General features: G+C 48.1%; 1 protein-coding gene across 1 annotated transcript in view; it reads right to left on the bottom strand.

The window, feature by feature from the left end:
- Nucleotides 1–20,717, bottom strand: part of LOC127569516 (receptor-type tyrosine-protein phosphatase-like N) — a 232,221-nt gene that overhangs the window by 31,374 nt on the left and 180,130 nt on the right. Inside the window, exons 12-14 of the mRNA XM_052014237.1 lie at nt 16,445–16,657; nt 14,497–14,694; nt 12,279–12,426 (exon numbers count right to left, since the gene is read on the bottom strand). Of these exons, the coding sequence (XP_051870197.1) occupies nt 12,279–12,426; nt 14,497–14,694; nt 16,445–16,657 (559 nt within the window). The remainder of the gene's footprint in view (nt 1–12,278; nt 12,427–14,496; nt 14,695–16,444; nt 16,658–20,717) is intronic.

The following is a 20,717-nucleotide window of genomic DNA, read 5'->3' as shown; positions in this document are numbered from 1 at the left end:
CCTCAATGTCAGCAGAACAAAAGAGCTGGTCATTGACTTCAGGAAAGGGGGCAGAGTACATGCACCTGTCTACATCAATGGTGCTGAGGTCAAGAGGGTTGAAAGCTTCAAGTTCCCAGGAGTGAACATCACCAACAGCCTGTCCTGGTCCAACCACGTAGACGCCACGGCCAAGAAAGCTCACCACTGCCTCTACTTCCTCAGGAGGATTCCCTCTTCTCCCCTCTCCCATCAGGCAGAAGATACCAGAGCCTGAGAGCACGTACCACCAGGCTCAAGGACAGCTTCTATCCCACTATGATAAGACTATTGAATGGTTCCCTGATATGACGAAATAGGCTCTTGACCTCACAAACAAGTTTTTCACTGTACTTTTGTACAAGTGACAATAATAAACCAATACCAATCTGGTTGGTGACCCATCACCATCCATTATCTTGGCTCTTCCTTTACAGAGAGAGTGGTAGGTACCTGGAACGGGCTGCCAGGAGTGGTGGTAGAAGCAGATATGACAGTTGTGTTTAAGAGGCTATTAGATAGACACTTGAATATGCAGGGAATGCAGGGATAGGATCGTGTGCAGGCAGGAGGGATTAGTTTAATTTGGCATAGTTTTCAGCACAGACATCGTGGGCCGAAGGGCCTGTTCCTGTGCTGTACTGTTCCATGTTTAATATGTGGGATATTGATGTTGCTGGAAGAGCCACCACTTACAGAGGAACTTGGATATTAGGAGGAGGAGGAGGCCATTCAGCCCTTCAAACCTGTTCTTAACATTCAATATGATCATGGCTGTTCATCCAAATTCAGTCCCCCCTTCCTGCTTTCTGGCCATATCCCTCTGCCTCTGGAGCCACGAGAAACTATTTGTAACCTTCTTCAACATATTCGGTCCGTATGGACACCGAATGGACATTGATATTGCCAGACTTTTCTGGCAAGCTCCTTTTATGTCCTCTTTACATTCTGCCCTAGAACTAGAGGGATGCTGGAATTTAGATGAAAAACATGATGATACGAGGAATTCAGAAGGCTTGGCCCTGCTGAGTTCCTCTAGAACTAGAGGGCACAGGTTTAAGGTGAGGGGGGAAAGATTTAAAAGGGACCTGAGGGGTAACTTTTCATGCAGAAGGTGGTGCATATATGGAACAAGCTGCCAGAGGCAGCTGTAGAGACGGGTACAATTACAACATTTAAAAGACAATAGACAAAAGGAGCTGGAGGAGCTCAGCAGGTCAGGCAGCATCTATGGGGGGAAATAAACAGTCGACCTTTCAGGCCGAGACCCTTCATCAGGACTGGAAAGGAAGAGGGCAGAAGCCAGAAAGAAGGTGGGGGTCTCCGTATCTAGGAATATTCAGAACTCAGGCCATGTTGTCTTGCAGCCATATCTCTACATTGGCCAGCACATCACATGTATTTACAGGAAATCTCAATGATTGCTATTGGTATGGCAACTGCTCTGCTCAAGACTGCAAGAAACTGCAGAGTGTTGTGGACACAGCTCAGCACATCACGGAAACCAGCCTCCCCTCCATGGACTCTGTCTATACTTCTCGCTGCCTCAGTAAAGCAGCCAACATAATCAAAGACCCCACCCACCCCGGACACTCTCTCTTCTCCCTCCTCTCATCGGGCAGAAGATACAAAAGCCTGAAAGCATGTACCACCAGGCTCAAGGACAGCTTCTATCCCTCTGTTATGTCTATTGAATGGTCCCCTAGTACGATAAGATGGAACTTTGACCTCACAATCTACCTCAGTATGGCCGTGCACCTTATTGTCTGCCTGCACTGCACTTTCTCTGTAGCTGTAACACTTTACTCTGCATTCTGTTATTGTTTTACCTTGTACTAACTCAATGCACTGTGTAATGAATTGATCTGTATGAAAGGTAGGCAAGACAGGTTTTTCGCTGGACCTCGGTACATGTGACAACAATAAACCAATTCCAATTGATTGAGTAACTGGTTCACTCATCAGTCTGGACTGTGAGTGAGGGTCCAGGGTGTGAGCTGGGGTCCAGAGGTTGGCCAGATGTACAATCAGGCTGGGCTCGAGGTCAGGAACAGCAGTGGTCAGGAACATGGGTAGCTGGTGGTTGGACCTGGGGTTTTGACAAGCTGAAAGTTACAAGCTGAAACTCACCAGGATCTACTTCTCACTTCCTTTAAACTCACCTGGGCTAAGTTTTTTAATCTCTTTAAACTCTGTGCGAATTATTGTACCACTGTGTAACATTTTCTGGAATAAGGTGAAATAAATGAGTATTGAAGTAATTTGGAGCTACATTCAATCGTCCTAAGACAGTCCATGAGGAGCATTTAAAGTCTCTGCACCTGTACTCGGGAGTTCAGAAGGATGAGGGGGGATCTCATATCTACTGGGTAATGAAAGGCCTGGATAGAGTGGACGTGGAGAGGATGTTTCCATCAGGGGGAGAGTCTAGGATCCGAGGGCACAGCCTCCGAATAAAGTGATGTTCCTTTAGAACTGAGATGAGGAGGAATCTCTTCAGCCAGACAGTGGTGAATCTGTGGAATCATTGCCACCGAGGGCTGTGGAGGCCAAGTCATTGGGGGTATTTAAGGCAGAGATTGGTAGGTTCTTGATTGGTAAGGATTATGTGGAGAAGGCAGGAGATTGGGGTTGAGAGAAAATATCAGACATGATTGAATGGTGGAGCTGACTTGATGGGCCGAATGGCCTAATTCTGCTCCCATAAATTGGTAAATTGGTTTATTATTCACATGCACTGAGGTACAGTGAAAAACTTGTCTCGCATACCATTCAAACAAATTATTACACAGTGCATTGAGGTAGTACAAGGGAAAACAATAACAGAACGCAGACTAAAGTGGTACAGTTACAGAGAAAGTGCAGTGCAGGCAGACAATAAGGTGCAAGGCCATTACAAGGGAGCTTGTGAGGTCAAGAGTCCATCTTATCGTACTAGGGAACCATTCAATAGTCTTGTAACAGCGGGGTAGAAGCTGTCCTTGAGCCTGGTGGTACGTGCTTTCAGGCTTTTGTATCTTCTGCCCGATGAGAGGGGGGAGAAGAGGGGATACCTGGGGTGGGTGGGGCTTTTGATTACGCTGGCTGCTTTATCTTATGGCATCAGCAAATTCTCGAGGGTGCTGGATTGTTGGAACTTCAATGCATTTCACTTTGTGCTCTCAGTTTGTCTACATTCTAGCAACACAAAGTGCTCTAACAGAGAAGGAAACAGACAGAATCATTCTGTATCTCCTTGCATTCATTTGAACTTTCGTCAGAAGTCACAGTTTATTCATGTTGCAGGTTTGGTTAGGCCACACTTGGAGTTTTGTGTGCAGTTCTGGTCGTCTCATTATAGGAAGGATGTGGAGACTGTGGAGAGGGTGCAGAGAGGTTCACCAGGATGCTGCCTGGATTAGAGGGTCTGAGCTATAAGGAGAGCTTGGACCAATGTGGGTTGTTTCCTCTGGAGCAGCCGAGGCTTAATATAATTTATCAAATTATGAGAGGCATAGATAGGGTAGATAGAGTTTTTTTACACAGGGTAGAAATGTCAAGTACTAGAGGGCATAGCTTTAAGGTGAGACGGGGAAAGTTTAAAGGAGATGTGTGGGGCAGGTTCTTTTTACACAGAGAGTGGAATGGACTGCCAGGGTTGGTGGTGGAAGCAGATATGATAGAGGCATTTAAGAGGTTTTCAGACAGACACATGAATATGCAGGGAATGGAGGGATATAGATCATGTGCAGGCAGATAGGTTTAATCTAATTTGGCATCATGGTCGGCACAGACATTGTGGGCCGAAGAGCCTGTTCCTGAGCTGTACTGTTCTATGTTCCATTCTGTGCTGCATGACTTTAAAACCTACCAGGGCTTACAACCTGTTTCATGTTGTAGGCAGTAACTGTTTCCTGAAAGGAACTGTATAATTAGAATTTTTCTTTAACGAGACCCTCTGAGTGTGTCACCAGCAGGGATCCTCACCCACTGCCTGAGCCTATTAGATTTAATAAATGGAAGTTCACGAATGGTGTGCCTGCTGATCTCTGATAGACGCAGCAGGTGGGCCAGACATTGCATCATCCCTATTTTCTAACTTTAAACAATAAAAGGAAGCAAAAAGTAAAATATTAAAATTTAAAGGCAGCTTTCCCTGTGGATTGACCTGGACACTACCACATTGCTCATAGACTGGTTGACCGTGCAAAGTCCTCACAAACACCTGGGCACTGGTGTGTACCTTGGGAGAGAGCTGTCCTACAGACTAGTCTTTAACAGTTGTACTCACAGGATCAGACCTCACAATGTTCCAGACTCCTCCATCACAATCCCTTGGGTGTATGCTGTCTCACCGTCAAGGCAGAGCCACCAGAGGGGGTGCATGGCGGTTGTACAGGTGGGAGGGAGTGGCTCAGGGAGTCCTCAACACTGACCCCAGACCCTACAATGTTTCATGGCATCAGGTCAGCAAGGAAAGCTCGTCCTGATTCCCTCCCTCAGCTGGTGAATCAGGGCTCCTCCATGTGTACCAGGTGTACCACTGAACATAGAACAGTACAGCATAGGAACAGGCCCTTCGGCCCACCATGTCAGTGCTGACCATGATGCCAAATTAACCTATCTGCCTGCACATGGTCTGTATTCCTCCCAGCAACAAACAATCTGCTGGACGAACTCAGCAGCATCTGTGGGAGGAAAGGAATTGTCGATGTTTTGGATCGAAACCCTGCACCTTGATGTAGGGTTTCAACCCGAAACACTGACAATTCCTTTCCTTCCACAGATGCTTCTCGATCCGCTGAGTTCCTCCAGCAGATTGTTTGTTGCTCCAGATTCTAGCATCTGCAGTCTGTTGTGTCTTCACCCAGAGGGTGGTCCGTATATGGAACAAGCTGCCAGAGGAAGTGGTTGAGGCAGGTACATTAACAACATTTGAAAGACACTTGGACAGGTACATGGATAGGAAAGGTTTAGAGGGATACGGGCCAAACATGGGCAAATGGGATTAGCTTAGATGGGAATCTTGGTCGGCATGGACCAGATGGACTGAAGGGCCTGTTTCCGTGCTGTATGACTCTATGCTGCTGTCTTATCACATTTTGCCATGAATGGTGGTGCACATTAACAGTTAATGGAGGAGAAGACTCCCAGAACACCTGTGTTCTCGATGCTGGCAGAGCCCAGCATGAGGGAGCTAAAGACAAGACTGATGGACTTGCAACCTGTTCAGCCTGAAGTGCCAAGTGAAGAATCCATTTCCGCTCCCTCCTGAGATCCCACTGTTACAGATGTCAGTCTTCAGCCAATTTGGTTCGGCACGCTATCCAGCAATGGTTGAGTGCAATGGATACTGCAAAGGCTCAGGCACCAAATAACCATCTAGCTGTAGTACAAAAGATCTGCTCTCCAGAACTTGCTGCACCTCCTGGCTGCTGGACAGCCACATCCTCTCTGGATGCATCACAGCTTGGTATGGCAACTGCTCTGCCGAAGACCACAAAAAATTGCAGAGTTGTGGACATAGCCCAGCGCATCACACAAATCAGCTTCTGTCTACACTTTCCACTGTTTCAGGAAAGTGGCTAACATCAGCAAAGACCTCTCCCACCCCGGTCATTCTCACTTCTCCCCTCTCCCATCGGGCAGAAGATACAAAACCTTGAAAGCACGTACCACCAGGCTCACGGACAGCTTCTATCCTGCTGTTATCATATTCTTGAATGGACCTCTCATACACTAAAAGATGAACTCTTAATCTCAGTTTACCTCGTTGTGGCCCTTGCACTTTATTTGTCCACCTGCACTGCACTTTCTCTGTAACTGCAACACTATATTCTGCATTCTGTTTTCTTTTTATTACCTCAATATAATTATGCATGGCACACAAAACTTTTCACTGTATCTTGGTACACGTGGCAATAATAAACCAATAGAATATAGAATATTACAGCACAGTACAGGCCCTTTGGCCCACGATGTTGTACCAACATTTTATTCTGCTCTGAGATCTACCTAACCACATAGCCCTACATTTTTCTATCATTCATGTGGCAATCTAAGAGTCTCTTAAATGTCCCTAATGTATTTGCCTTCACCACCTCTGCTGGCAGTGTGTTCCACGCACCCACTACTCTCTGTGTAAAAAACTTACCCCTGACATTCCCCCTATACCTTCCTCCAGTCACCGCAAAATTATACCCCCTTGTGTTTGCCATTTTCACCCTGGGAAAATGTCCGTGACTGCCCACATGATTTATGCCTCTTATCATCTTCTATACCTCTATCAAGTCCCCTCTCATCCTCCTTCTCTCCAAAGAGAAAAGCCCTAGCTCACTCAACCTATCCTCTTGAGACACGCTCTTCAATCCAGGCAGCATCCTGGTAAATCTCCTCCGCACCCTCTCTAAAGCTTCTACATCCTTCCTATAATGAGGTGACCAGAACTGAACACAATACCCCAAGTGTGGTCTGACCAGAGTTCCATAGAGCGGCAACATCACCTCGCGGCTCTTGAACTCAGTACCCCGACTAATGAAGGCCAACACTCCATACGCCTTCTTAACAACCCTATCTATGGACGTGGACACCAAGATGACTCTGTTCCTCCACACTGCTAAGAGTCCTGGCATTAACCTTGTACTCTGCCTTCAAATTCGATCTTCCAAAGTGTATCATTTCACACTTTTCTCGGTTGAACTCCATCTGCCACTTCTCAGCCCAGGTCTGCATCCTATCAATGTCCTGCTGTAACCTACAGCAAACTTCTACACTATCCACAACACCACTAACCTTTGTATCATCAGCAAACTTACTAACCCACCCTTCCACATCCTCATCCAAGTCATTTATAAAAATCACGAAGAGCAGGGGTCCCAGAACAGATCCCTGCAGAACACCACTGGTCACTGACCTCTAGGCAGAATATGCTCCATCTACCACCAGCCTCTATCTTCTACGGGTGAACCAATTCTGAATCCACACAGCCAAGTAACCTTGGATACCATGTCTCCTGACTTTCTGAATGAGTCTTCCATGAGGAAATTTATCAAACGCCTTACTAAAATCCGTGTACACCACATCCACTGCTCTACCTTCATCAATGTGCTTTGTCACATCCTCAAAGAGTTCAATCAGGCTTGTGAGGCACGACCTGCCCCTCACAAAGCCATGCTGACCGTCCTTAATCAGCCTATGCTTCTCCAAATGCCCATATATCCTGTCTCTAAGAACCTTCTCCAGTAATTTGCCCACCACTGAACTAAGACTTACTGGTTTGTAATTCCCAGGGTTATCCCTACTCCCTTTCTTGAACAAAGGAACTTTGCCACCCTCCAATAAACCAATACAACACAGGCATCTCCCCAGCAATGTGGAAAATTGCCCAGGTATGTCCTGTTTACAAAATGCTGTCGAAATCCATCTGCCTAATCAGTTTGCCATGGTCAAAATCATCCAGAGTTACCATGGCCAAGAAAGCTCACCAGTGCCTCTACTTCCTCAAGAGGCTAAAGAAATCTGGCATGTCCCCGTCGTCCCTCACCAATTTTTACCGATGCACCATAGAAAGCATCTTATTTGGATGCATCATGGCTTGGTATGGCAACTGCTCTGCCCGAGACTGCAAGAAACTGCAGAGAGTTGTGGACACAGCTCAGCACATCATGGAAACCAGCCTCCCCTCCATGAACTCTATCTACATTTCTCGCTGCCTCGGTAAAGCAGCCAGCATAATCAAAGACCCCACCCACCCTGGACATTCTCTCTTCTCCCTGTTTCCATCGGGCAGAAGATACAAAAGCCTGAAAGCACGTACCACCAGGCTCAAAGACAGCTTCTATCCCGCTGTTATAAAACTATTGAACGGTTCCCTAGTACAATAAGATGGATTCTTGACCTCACAATCTACCACATTATGACCTTTTACCTTATTGTCTGCCTGCTTTGCACTTTCTCCGTAACTGTAACACTTTACTCTACATTGTGTTATTATTTTCCCTTGTACTACCTCAATGCACTGATATGAAATGATCTGTATGGATGGTATGCAAAACAAAGTTTTTCACTGTACCTCGGTACACGTGACAATAAACCAATTTACCAATTTTTATCAAGTGGAACTTACTCACCATTAACCTGCTCCGTTTGGGTTTTACCAGGACCCCAGCTTGGTTCCAGATCTCATCACAGCCTTAGTCCAAAGAGCTGAAAGCCAGAGGTGAGGCGGGAGTGGCTTCCCTGACGTCAAGCCAACATTTGACTGAGTGTGACTTCAGCGAACCTTGGTTAGACTGAAGTCAATGGGCATCAAGGGGTAAACACTCCAGTTGCTGGTAGGTTAAGTGGCCACTGTAAATTGCCCCTAGATGGGTGATTGAGATGTTAATTGGAATAGAACAGGGGGGAGATGGGATTGCTCTGTGAGCCAGCATAGACGCAATGGGCCAAATGGCCTCCTCCTTTCTCAAGTCAATGGTCCTCTAGGTGTTCCTTTCTTGTCTCAGTAAATTCCAAAATCACTTCCGTTTCCATGTGCCATCGATGGATGTGCTTCTCCTGCCCTTCAATCTATTGTCTTCCTCAGTCTGACCTTCAACATCCAAACTCGTTTGAATAAGGGAGCTGGATGCCACCTCATCCATACTGGGCAATAAACTCGTGTGTTGCTCTGGAATGGCACAGTGCTAAAGGCCATCTGCTCAGAAATAGCTCTCCAATGAGGCCCCTTGCCTGCTCCTTTCCCACCGACCTGCCAATGTTCCCAGCTCGAGTATTTAGAACATAGAACTGTACAGCACAGGAACAGGCCCTTCACCCTACGATGTCTGTGCCGAACAGGATGCAGATTAAACTAAGTCTCTTCTTTCTGCACATGATCCTATTCCTCCATTCCCTGCATATTCATGTGTCTGTCTGAAAACCTCTTAAATGCCTCTATCATATCTGCCTCCACCCCCACCCCCAGCAGCCCGTTCCAGGCACCCACCACTCTCCGTGTAAACAAACTTGCCCCACACATCTCCTTTAAACTTTCCCCCTGACATCTTAAATGCATGTCCTGTAGTACTTGACATTTCTACCCTGGGAAAAAGATTCCAACTGTCCACTCTATCGATTCCTCTTGTAATTTGCTAAACTTCTATCAGGTCTCCCCTCAGCGTCCAACACTCCAGAGAAAACAATCCATGTTTGTCCAACCTCTCCTTGTAGCTCATACCATCTAATCCAGGCAGCATCCTGGTGAACCTCTTCTGCACCCTCTCCAAAGCCTCCACATCCTTCCTGTAATGGGGTGACCCGATTTGCACACAATACTCCAAGTGCAGCCTGACCCTTTCTCTGAATCCCTTTTGAAAGCTCCTGTTGAATCTGCTTTCACTGCTCTTTTAGTGTTGTATCCAGATCATGGCAACTCACAGCAGAAAATCTACAGAACTTACAGAAAAGATTTACAAGGATGTTGCCAGGACTAGAGGGTGTGAGTTATAGGGAGAGGTTGGCCAGGCTAGGTCTTTATTCTTGGAATGTAGGAGAATGAGGGGTGACCTTACAGAAGTGTTTAAAATTATGAGAGGCAGAGATAAGGTGGACGGTAACAGTCTTTTCCCCAGGGTCCAAAACTAGGGGGCAAAGGTTTAGGGTGAGAGGGGAAAGATTTAAAAGGGGCAACTTTTCACGCAGAAGGTGGTGAGTTATATGGAACGAGCTGCCAGATGAAGTGGGTGAGTAAGATACAATTGTATGATTTAGGAAGCACTTGGATAGGTACACGGAGGGGCGGGGCTTGGAGGGATATGGGCTTAACGCAGGAAATTGGGACTAGCTGGGTGGGCACCATGGTCGGCATGGACTGGTTGGGCTGAAGGGCCTGTATCCATGCTCTATTGCTCTTTGACTTTATGAATCTACATGGGAAAACTCACCTCCTCTCTGTTACTCCTGCAGATCACCTTCATTTCTTCAGTCACTGGACCTTCTGCCTCTGAAGTTTCTCCCGATTTACTCTATCACTAATTTTGAACACCTCCATTTAATAAGCTCCTCTACTCCAAGGAGAACTGGACTGTGCAAGATGAAGGTCTCTCACCACAGAGACTACTGCAGTAAATCCAGGCCATGCCCTTTCCAAGAAGTTGACAATGTTCTAGAATAATGCCACGAAATAGATGCAGTTCTCCAGATGAGGCCCAATCCGTGCAGGTAATATATATTCACCTGGCTATCTCAATAAACTAAGGAGGCACTGCTGTCAATGGATGTTTGCCATTGGGCTTTTAAATAGAAATCTGATTAGCTCAAACTCTGGACAAACCCAGCTCCGTCTCTGTGCCAACAGCAGTTGTGTTACTGAATGTTCTTGTGATGTTCTTTCATAATTAACAGAACGTTGTGCTTGAAAATCAAAACTCGCACCTTGAGGACTTTTAGACCTCGAGGCAGAGGAGATTTACTAGAATGTTGCTGGGTCTTCAGGAGTTGAATTACAGGGAAAGATTGAACAGGTTAGGACTTATTCCTTGGAATGTAGAAGAATGAGGGGAGATCTGATAGAGGTTTACAAAATTATGAGGGGTATAGACAGAGTAAATGCAAGTAGGCTCTTTCCACCTAGATTAGGAGAGATAAGGACGAGAGGACATGGCTATAGGGTGAAGGGGGAAAGGTTTAGGGGGAACATTAGGGGGAACTTCTTCACGCAGAGGGTGGTGGGGGTGTGGAACGGGCTGCCATCTGACATAGTAAATGCGGGCTCACTCTTAAGTTTTAAGAATAAATCGGATAGATACATGGACGGGAAAGGTCTGGAGGGTTATGGACTGGGTGCAGGTAAATGGGACTAGCGGAATAAAGTTTCAGCACAGACTAGAAGGGCTGAATGGCCTGTTTTCTGTGCTGTAGTGTTCTATGGTTCTGTGGTTCTATGGTAAGGGTGCGATTGGATGAAGATGGCATCAAACGCCGGAATCTCTCAAGGGGTGGATTGATCCGGAACCAAAGAGTGTGGACACAACTCTTGGAAGGAGGCAAGGATGCTGAGATGGCAGGTGAAATGTGTACTAGATTATTGCAGTGTAAACAATGTACCAGAGCAAGGAGATTGTGCCGTTGTATAAAGAACTGGCTGATTCCCAGCTGCAGTATGGGCCCAGTTCTGGACACCACACTTTGGGAAGGAAGCCAAGACCTTGGTGAAGGTGCAAAGGGCATTTAAAGACATAAGAACAGGAGAAGTACTTAATGTCAGCAAAACAAAAGAGCTGGTCATTGACTTCAGGAATGGGGGTGGTGCACATGCTCCTGTCTACATCAATGGTGCTGAGGTCGAGAGGGTTGAGAGCTTCGAGTTCCTGGGAGTGAACATCACCAACAACCTGTCCTGGTCCAACCACGTAGCCAAGAAAGCTCAGCAGCGCCTCTACTTCCTCAGGAGGCTAAAGAAATTTGGCATGTCCCCTTTGACCTTCAATTTTTATTAATGCATCACAGAAAGCATCCTATCTGGATGCATCACGGCTTGGTACAGCAACTGCTCTGCCTATGACTGCAAGAAACTGCAGAGAGTTGTGGACACAGCCCAGCACATCATGGAAACCAGCCTCCCCTCCACGGACTCTGTCTGCACTTCTTGCTGCTTCGGTAAAGCAGCCAACATAATCAAAGACCCCACCCACCCTGGACATTCTCTCTTCTCCCCCCTCCCATCGAGCAGAAGATACAAAAGCCTAAAAGCACGTACCACCAGGCTCAAGGACAGCTTCTACCCGCTGTTATGAGACTATTCAACGGTTCCCTAGTACGATAAGATGGACTCTTGATTTCACATTCTACCTCATCATGGCCCTTGCACCTTATTGTCTGCCTGCACTGCACTTTCTCTGTAACTGTAACACTTTATTCTGCATTCTGTTATTGTTTTCCCTTGTACTACCTCAATGCACTGATGTGATGAAATGATCTGTATGGATGGCATGCAAAACAAAGTTTTTCACTGTACCTCGGTACATGTGACAATAATAAACCAGTTTAGAATGAATGCTATCTATTGATAATGAGAATGGTTGACTCAGGATGCCCCTGTTGCTGGGAAGGGATCCACCATCTTGTCCTGGTGCAGCCTGTATGTGACTCCAGGCCACACTATATGGGTGACTCCTTCCCTGAGAAAGCCAGTGATCTGATGGGCAATTAGAGGTGGACAATGAACACTGGACCCACATCCTCTGAAAGGATGCAAAACGAAATATGAATGAATTAAGTAAAACACGCAGGCTCACACGTACAAGGAACAAAGGTGGGATTCCGGCATTTTTTGATGTTAGCCTCGCTCTGTGCGATGGAGCAAGCATTGGGCTCAGCCTGGTAGGCACACAGGGCCTCCCACTCCTTGTGCAGACGGTCCTTGATCTTCAGGTGGTCCTCCATGTACGACTGGAAGAGAAGTAAAGACGTCAAAATTTCAACGGGGTTTCAGAAGCCCCTCTAACCTCTTCCTTGACCTCTGCTAGTCTCAGGGGTACAGCCTCAGCACCTCTGGTCTCCCAGTGGTATAGGATGTCTTTATTCCCTGGACCCTTCTGGTGAACCTCCTCCCCAAGATTTGACAACTCGTCTGGCCCCAGAACCAACCACAATATCCCCGCTGAGACCTCACTGTTGAGTTATAAAAGGGCACTCTTAGTTCCTTGTCTTTGTATTTTTTTGCTTTGATTAATAAGGTTTGGAGGGACTTGGGCTAAACGCAGGCGAATGGGACAGGCTTGGATAGACACCTTGGTCGGCATGGACGAGGAGTGTTGCCATGGCTACGAGGCTGTTTGGCCTATTGAGACTGTACTGCTGCCAGGATGTGTTGTCACACAGTGGGGCTTGCTGTGGCACTGCCCACAACCAGCCACCTCACACTGGCATCAGTGTTGGCATTCCTACCCGTGGGATTTTGGATAAACCACGGTAGCATAGCCGTTAGCGTAACGCTATTACAGCGCCAGTGACCCGGGTTCAATTCCCGCCGTTGTCTGTAAAGAGTTTGTATGTTCTCCCCGTGTCCGCGTGGGTTTCCTCTGGGTGCTCCGGTTTCCTCCCACATTCCAAAGACATACAGGTTAGGAAGTTGTGGGCATGCTATGTTGGTCCCGGAAGCGTGGCGACACTTGTGGGCTGCCCCCAGAACACTCAACGCAAAAGATGCATTTCACTGTGTGTTTCAAATGTACATGTGACTAATTAAGATATCTTACCTTATCATGGATCAGTGTATCCAAAACCTCTGATCAAATCCTGTCCCCTCAGGCTGGACACCCCTCATCTCACTCCTCCACCAAACTCCTCTTCCCTCCATACTATTCCCCTCACTTGTGGCTAAGCACAGCTCCAATGGCACATACAAATCTGCCAACGACACCATTGTTGTTGGACGAGTCAGCGTACAGGAGCAAGAGAGGACATCTGGCCGAGTGGTGCTGTAACACCGACCTCTCACTCAACGTCAGTCAAACTAAAGAACTGACTTTTGACTTCAGGAAGGGGAAGGAGGGCGAATATGTGCCGGTCTACATTGGGGGAATCAGCGGTGGAGAGAGTCAGCAGCTTTAAATTCCTGGCCATTAACATTTCGGATGACCTGTCCTGGGCCCAGCACATAGATGTAATCACAAGGAAGATGTGCCAGTGTCTTTACTTTCTTAGGAAGTTAAGGAGGTTCAGTTTGTCACCGAACTATCTAACAAAGCTATCGGTTTACTGCTGAAGGTGTCCTGACTGGTCTGGTATGGTAATTCAAATGCGCAGGAATGTAAGAAGTTGCAGAGAGTAGTGGACTCAGCCCGATACATCACAGGCACATCCTTCCCCACCATCGGGAGTATCCACAGGAGGTGCTGCCTCAAGAAGGCAACATCCATCATCAAAGGTCCCTACCATCTGGGCCATGCCATCTTCTCACAGCTGCCATTGTGCAGGATGTACAGAAGCCTGAAGTCCCACACCACCAGGTTCAGGAACAGCTACTTCCCTTCAACCATTCAATTCTTGAACCGACCGGCGAAACCCTGATCACTACCTCAGTATAACAACACCATGGCCACTTTGCAATTCAATGAACTTTGTTTTTTTTTGTTCTAATTGTGCTGTTTCTTGTATAATTTTTGTATAATTTATGCTTAATTTATACTTTTCTTATGAATGTTGTGTGCCTAATTGCCATGTACCTGCGATGCTGCTGCAAGTAAGTTTTTCCCTGCACCTGTGCACACACGGACTTGTGTAGGTGACAATAAATTCCACTTTGACTTTCCTTCTTCTCTTTAACCTTCACTCCATCAACCCTCACTCCCTCCCCTCACCTCCACTCTCTCACCTTTCACTCTCCCTTCACTTCCCCTCAACACCTATCCCCTTCCCCCCTCCGTGTCCCCTCACTCTCACTCCACTGCCCCTGCCCACCAGCGCACCATTCCCTCCTGGGACCACCCTCACCTCCTGTCCACTCCGGTCACTCACCAGGATCATGTGACCGGTGGAGATGTCCATGTTGGACTGCACGGGCTCCTCGCACCAGGAGGGGGTGCTGCTGTGGGAGCTGGGGCTGGCCTGGGGAGCGTCGCTGAACTGCGAGGAGACGCTGCTGACCCGGGAGGTGTCCACCGTTTCCGTGCGGCTGTAGGACGACTTGGCCGCCATGTGCTGTCTGCACAGTTCCTGTCAAGACAGAGGATGCCCAATCTGTTCATTGGCTGAAGATGGCTTGCAGCAGTTGTCATCACCATCAGCTACACACACAGGGTGTATGGGTTGGGTAGAGTCCACACTGTAAGGGGGGAGATGATATTGGAGGGGCAGAAGGTGCCTTGGAGGTGATATTGTAGGGATGGAGGTGATGTAGGGATGGAGGTGATATTGGAGGGGTGGAGGTTATGTTCTGGGGTGGAGGGCGTATTGGGGAGGTGGGGGTTATATTGGAGGGTTTATTATAGGCTTGGAGGATATATATGAGGGGTGGAGCTGATATTGGAGGGTAGATTGGAGGGTATATGGAGGAGTGGAGGGTATGTTGAAGGGGATAGGTTGTGTTGGAGGGGTGGAGTTGGATTGGTGGGAGGATGGTTATATTGGAGAGGCTAAAGTTAAATTGGATGGGTAGAGATATTGGAGGGATGGGGGTTATGGGGTGGAGGGTATGCTGGAGGGGTGGGGGTATACTGGAGCAGTGGGGTTATATTGGAGGGATTAGGGTTATATTGGAGTGGTCTGATGTATATGGGAGGGATAGTTATATTGTAGGGTTGGGGGTTACCTTGGAAGAGTGGACGTTATGTTGGAGGGGTAGATGTTATGTTGGGGCAATGGAGGGTACATTGGAGGGGAAACTGGAGGGGTGGAGGTTACGTTGGAGGGATGGAGGGTGCATTGGAGGAGTGGAGGTGACGTTGATGGGATGGAGGGTACATTGGAGGGGTGGAGGTGATTTTGGGGGGGTGGAGGGTACATTGGAGGAGTAGAGGTACATTGGGGGGTGGAGGTACATTGGAGGTTACATTGGGGCGGGAGGTGATGTTGGGGGGGTGGAGGTACGTTGGAGGTTACATTGCGGCGGGAGGTGACGTTGGGGGGGGTGGAGGTACGTTGGAGGTTACATTGGGGCGAGAGGTGACGTTGGGGGGTGGAGGTACATTGGAGGTTACATTGGGGCGAGAGGTGACGTTGGGGGGTGGAGGTACATTGGAGGTTACATTGGGGCGGGAGGTGATGTTGGGGGGGTGGAGGTACATTGGAGGTTACATTGGGGCGGGAGGTGATGTTGGGGGGGTGGAGGTACATTGGAGGTTACATTGGGGCGGGAGGTGATGTTGGGGGGGTGGAGGTACGTTGGAGGTTACATTGCGGCGGGAGGTGACGTTGGGGGGGTGGAGGTACGTTGGAGGTTACATTGGGACGGGAGGTGACGCTGGGGGGGGTGGAGGTACGTTGGAGGTTACATTGGGGCGGGAGGTGACGTTGGGGGGGTGGAGGTACATTGGAGGTTACATTGCGGCGGGAGGTGATGTTGGGGGGGGTGGAGGTACGTTGGAGGTTACATTGCGGCGGGAGGTGACGTTGGGGGGGTGGAGGTACGTTGGAGGTTACATTGGGACGGGAGGTGACGCTGGGGGGGGGGGAGGTACGTTGGAGGTTACATTGGGGCGGGAGGTGACGTTGGGGGGGTGGAGGTACATTGGAGGTTACATTGCGGCGGGAGGTGATGTTGGGGGGGGGTGGAGGTACGTTGGAGGTTACATTGCGGCGGGAGGTGACGTTGGGGGGGTGGAGGTACGTTGGAGGTTACATTGGGACGGGAGGTGACGCTGGGGGGGGTGGAGGTACGTTGGAGGTTACATTGGGGCGGGAGGTGACGTTGGGGGGGACACAGGTGAGATGGGACGGCAAGTTCCCAATCCTGCTGGGAGTGTACCTGATATTCGAGGGAGGTGTCCGTCGCCCCCTCACCACCCATCCCAGCCAGCTTCTCCTTCTGCCGCTGCTTGGCATTTTGCCTCAGGCAGAAGATGACGGCTCCCGCGATCAGTATTCCCGCGATGCAGGCCACGGCGATGAACGTCAGAAGCAGGAATCGGAAGGTGTCGCTGTGCCTCGCTGGCTTTGGCAGCAGGTGAAAGGTGTTCCTCTGTGAAAACATCCCAGCCAGAAATCGGTGAGTAACACAGGACCGGGCATGTCATGGAGTCATGGGGTACAGTCCCCAGGATGTGAGGTAGACTGGGCAGCAGCAGAAGGGAAAACCTCAGTACACCTTCCTCTCCTATCAGGTTGCATCATCTACAGCCCTTTGTCACCACCCACCACCTCCCAGCCTCTGTCGCTATCGCCACCCTTCCCTCCCCCACCTGGATCCACCAATCACCTGCCAGCTCTTGCCCCGTCCCTTCCCCTAACCTCTTCATACCGGCGATCTCCCCTCTAATCTTTCAGCTCAGATGAAGGGGTCTCAACCCAAAATGTTGACTGTCCATTTCCCTCCACAGATGCTGCCTGGCCCACTGAGTTCCTCCAGCTGTTTGTTTTTTTGCTCCGGATTCTGGAATCTGCAGTCTCGTGTGTCTCCTCGAAAGGTTGGTTCCCTTCAGCCTGTGTCCAATGGGAGTGAATGGGAAAGGCTTGGATTCAAGAGGATACTCTCCACTGGGATTGGATAAAAAAGGACCTGGTGCATTCTTAATGATGGACAGATCGTGAATGAGGTGGACCTTAGTCCCCCTGTGTCATACAGATCGAGAGATAACAAGTTAGGCCACATCCAATTGCAGTGAGCTGTGAACACAGCCCAGTCCATCACGCAAACCAGCCTCCCCTCCAGTGACTCTGTCTACACTTCTCACTGCCTCGGGAAAGCAACCAAGGACCCCTCCAGTCCCAGTCATCCTCTCTTCTCGCCCTTCCCATCGGGCAGAAGATACAAAAGCCTGAAAGCACGTACCACCAGGCTCAAGGACAGCTTCTGTCCCTGCCATCAGACTCTTGAATGGACCTCTCATATGCTAAAGATGAACCCTTGATCCAGTCTACTTCGCTGTGGCCCTTGCACTTTATTTGTCTACCTGCACTGCCTTTCTCTATAGCTGCAGCACTATATTCTGCATGAAAGGTCTCAACCTGAAACGTCGACTGTTCATTTCCCTCCACAGATGCTGCCTGACCCACTGAGTTCCTACAACAGTTTTATGTGTTGCTCTATATTCTACATTCTGTTTTTTCCCTTTTTTTTACCTCAATGCACTTATGTACGGCATGACCTGTCTGGAAGGCATGCAAGGCAAAAGTTTTTCACTGTATCTTGGTACATGTTACAATAATAAACCATTATCAATTGGAGTTTAGTGCACTAACACTGTGTGCAATGGGGGCAAATGGGAAGTGTGGATGGGGAAGAGCTTGATCCACTAGGATTATGTACAAAGATGAAGATATCTTCAGTAGTCACACGTACGTCAAAACACACAGTGAAATGCATCTTTTGCGTAGAGTGTTCTGGGGGCAGCCCACAAGTGTCGCCACACTTCCGGCACCAACATAGCATGCCCACAACTTCCTAACCCGTACGTCTTTGGAATGTGGGAGGAAACCGGAGCACCCGGAGGAAACCCACACAGACACGGGGAGAGTGTACAAACTCCTTACAGACAACGGCCAGAATCAAACCCGGGTCTCTGGCGCTGTAATAGCGTTACACTAACCGCTACACTACCATGCCTGAATGAATGGAATTGGAATTGGTTTATTATTGTCACATGTACTGAGGTACAGTGAAAAACTTGTCTTGCATACTGTTCGTACAGATCAGTTCATTACACAGTGCTTTGAGATAGTACAAGGGAAAATATACAGAATGCAGAATAAAGTGTTGCAGTTACAGAGAAAGTGCAGTGCAGGTAGACAATAAGATGTAAGGTCATAACAAATTAGATTGAGAGGTCAAGAGTTTGATTCCAGTGGGATCTGTACAATGGGAGTGAAGGTGTTTCCCCTACTGGGTTTCTGTCCGTTGAGAATAAAAGGAAAGGGGCTTATTCCTTTTATTCATTAATATTTCAGGATATTTCAGTCCTTCCAGTGTAGTTGGGGAGGGAGTTCCAAGATGAAGGGCAGTCATGGGATCCACAGTGAATTGGCTGTTTGGATTCAGAATTGGCTTGCCCATAGAGGAGGTAATGGTCGATGGGACTTATTCTGGCTGGAGGTCTGAGACTAGAGGTGTTCCACGGGGATCTGTACTGGAACCTCTGCTGTTTGTGATATATATAGATGACCTGGATGAAAATGTACATGGGTGGGCTAGTAAATTTGCAGATGATACGAAGATTGGTGGTGTTGTAGAAGATTGCCAAAGGATACAGCGGGTTACAGATCAGCTGCAGATATGGGCGGAGAAATGGCAGATGGAGTCTAACCCGGCCAAATGCGAGGTGGTGCACTTTGGGAGATCAAATGTTAAGGGACAGTACACTGTTAATGGCAAGACCTTGAACAGTGTTGATGAGCAAAGGGATCTTGGGGTCTAAGTTCATAGCTCCCTGAAATAGCTTCACAGGTTGATAGGGTGGTAAAGAAGGCATATGGCATGCTTGCCTTTATTAATAGAGGCATTGAGTTAAAGAGCTGGGAAGTTATGTTGCAGCTTTATAAAACTCTTGTTAGGCTGCATCTGGAATACTGCATTCAATTCTGGTTACCCCATTACAGGAAGGGTGTGGGAGCTTTGAAGAGGGTGCAGAAGAGGTTTACCAGGATGCTGCCTGGATTAGAGGGCATGTGCTATAAGGAGAGGTTGGACAAACTTGGGTTGTTTTCTCTGAAGTGGTAGACAGCCGTTATCTTTACCCCAGGGTTGAAATGTCTAATACCAGAGGGCATGCATTTAAGGTGAGAAGGGGTGAGTTCAAAGGAGATGTGTGGGGCGTTTATTTACACAGGGAGCGGTGGGTGCCTGAGGCGGTGGTGGAGACAGATATGATAGACGTGTTCAAGAGGCTCTCAGATAGGCACATGAATGTGCAGGAAGTGGAGGGGTATGGATGTTGTGCAGGCAGAAGGGATTAGTTTAGTTGGGCATTTGATTACTCATTTAATTCGGCACAACATCCTGTGCTGTACTGTCCTGTGTTCCAATATACTCCAAGTTGGAATGGTGTGGAATTTGGGGGGCGGGGGGGGGGGGGGAACAAGCAGGTGGCAGTGTTACCCTGCACTCGCTGCTTCTGTCATTCTTGACTGAGTAGAGATTGAAAATATATTGAAAAAATGCTGATGCTGGAATTCTCAAATAAAAATAGATACTCAACAGGTCAGGCAGCATCTGTGGGAAAAGAAGCAGAGTTACCATTTCAGGTCGAAGACCCATATCAGAACGGGGAAGGAGAGGAAAGGAGCTCGTTGATCTGCAGGGAGGGTGGGGATGGGGATGTCTCTGATAGGATGAAACTGGAATAACCATGGGGATAAGCTGTCAACCAGCGTGTCTGGTCAGTGAGTAAATGGGAGCAGTGAGAATGGGACTAGCTTTGATTGGCATCTTGGTTGGCATGGACCGGTTGGGCCGAAGGGCCTGTTTCCGTACTGTACGACTTTGTGAGAACATAGACAAAAAACATAGCATGTGTGAAGAGCAGAGCAGAAAGACGCCCCTCAGGTCAGGTCGGGTATGTCCTCCATTCCCAGAGAGAATAAAAAGGAAAAAAAAATGCAAACAAGTTGAGCATTTATCATAGATGGTTCACTGATACAGAGAAACCAAGTTACTTGAAGTTGAAGTAACAACATCTCACTTTCCACCTGGACACATTGCAGCCTTGTGGATGCAGTATTGAAATCTACAGCTTCAGGTAACTTTACTTCTCTACCTGTAGAATGATGGTTGGGACACCAATCAAGAGGTGCAAAGGGACTTGGGAGTCCTAGTGCAGGATTCCCTAAAGGTTAACTTGCAGGTTGAGTCGATAGTAAAGAAGGCAAATAAAATGTTAGCATTCATTCTGAGAGGACTAGAATATAAAAGCAAGGATGTAATACGGAGGCTTTATAAGGGATTGGTCAGACATTTGGAATAAGGCACTTGGAATATTGTGAGCAATTTTGGGCCCCATATCTAAAGAACGATGTGCAGTGAGGCAGGGAGTCTGCAGAAGGACTTGGACAGGTTGGGAGAGTGGGCAAAGAAGTGGCAGATAGAA

The sequence above is a fragment of the Pristis pectinata genome, chromosome 1 (assembly GCF_009764475.1).
Source record: "Pristis pectinata isolate sPriPec2 chromosome 1, sPriPec2.1.pri, whole genome shotgun sequence".
Taxonomy (NCBI): Eukaryota; Metazoa; Chordata; class Chondrichthyes; order Rhinopristiformes; family Pristidae; genus Pristis; species Pristis pectinata.
This window is presented reverse-complemented; position numbering and strand designations above follow the sequence as displayed.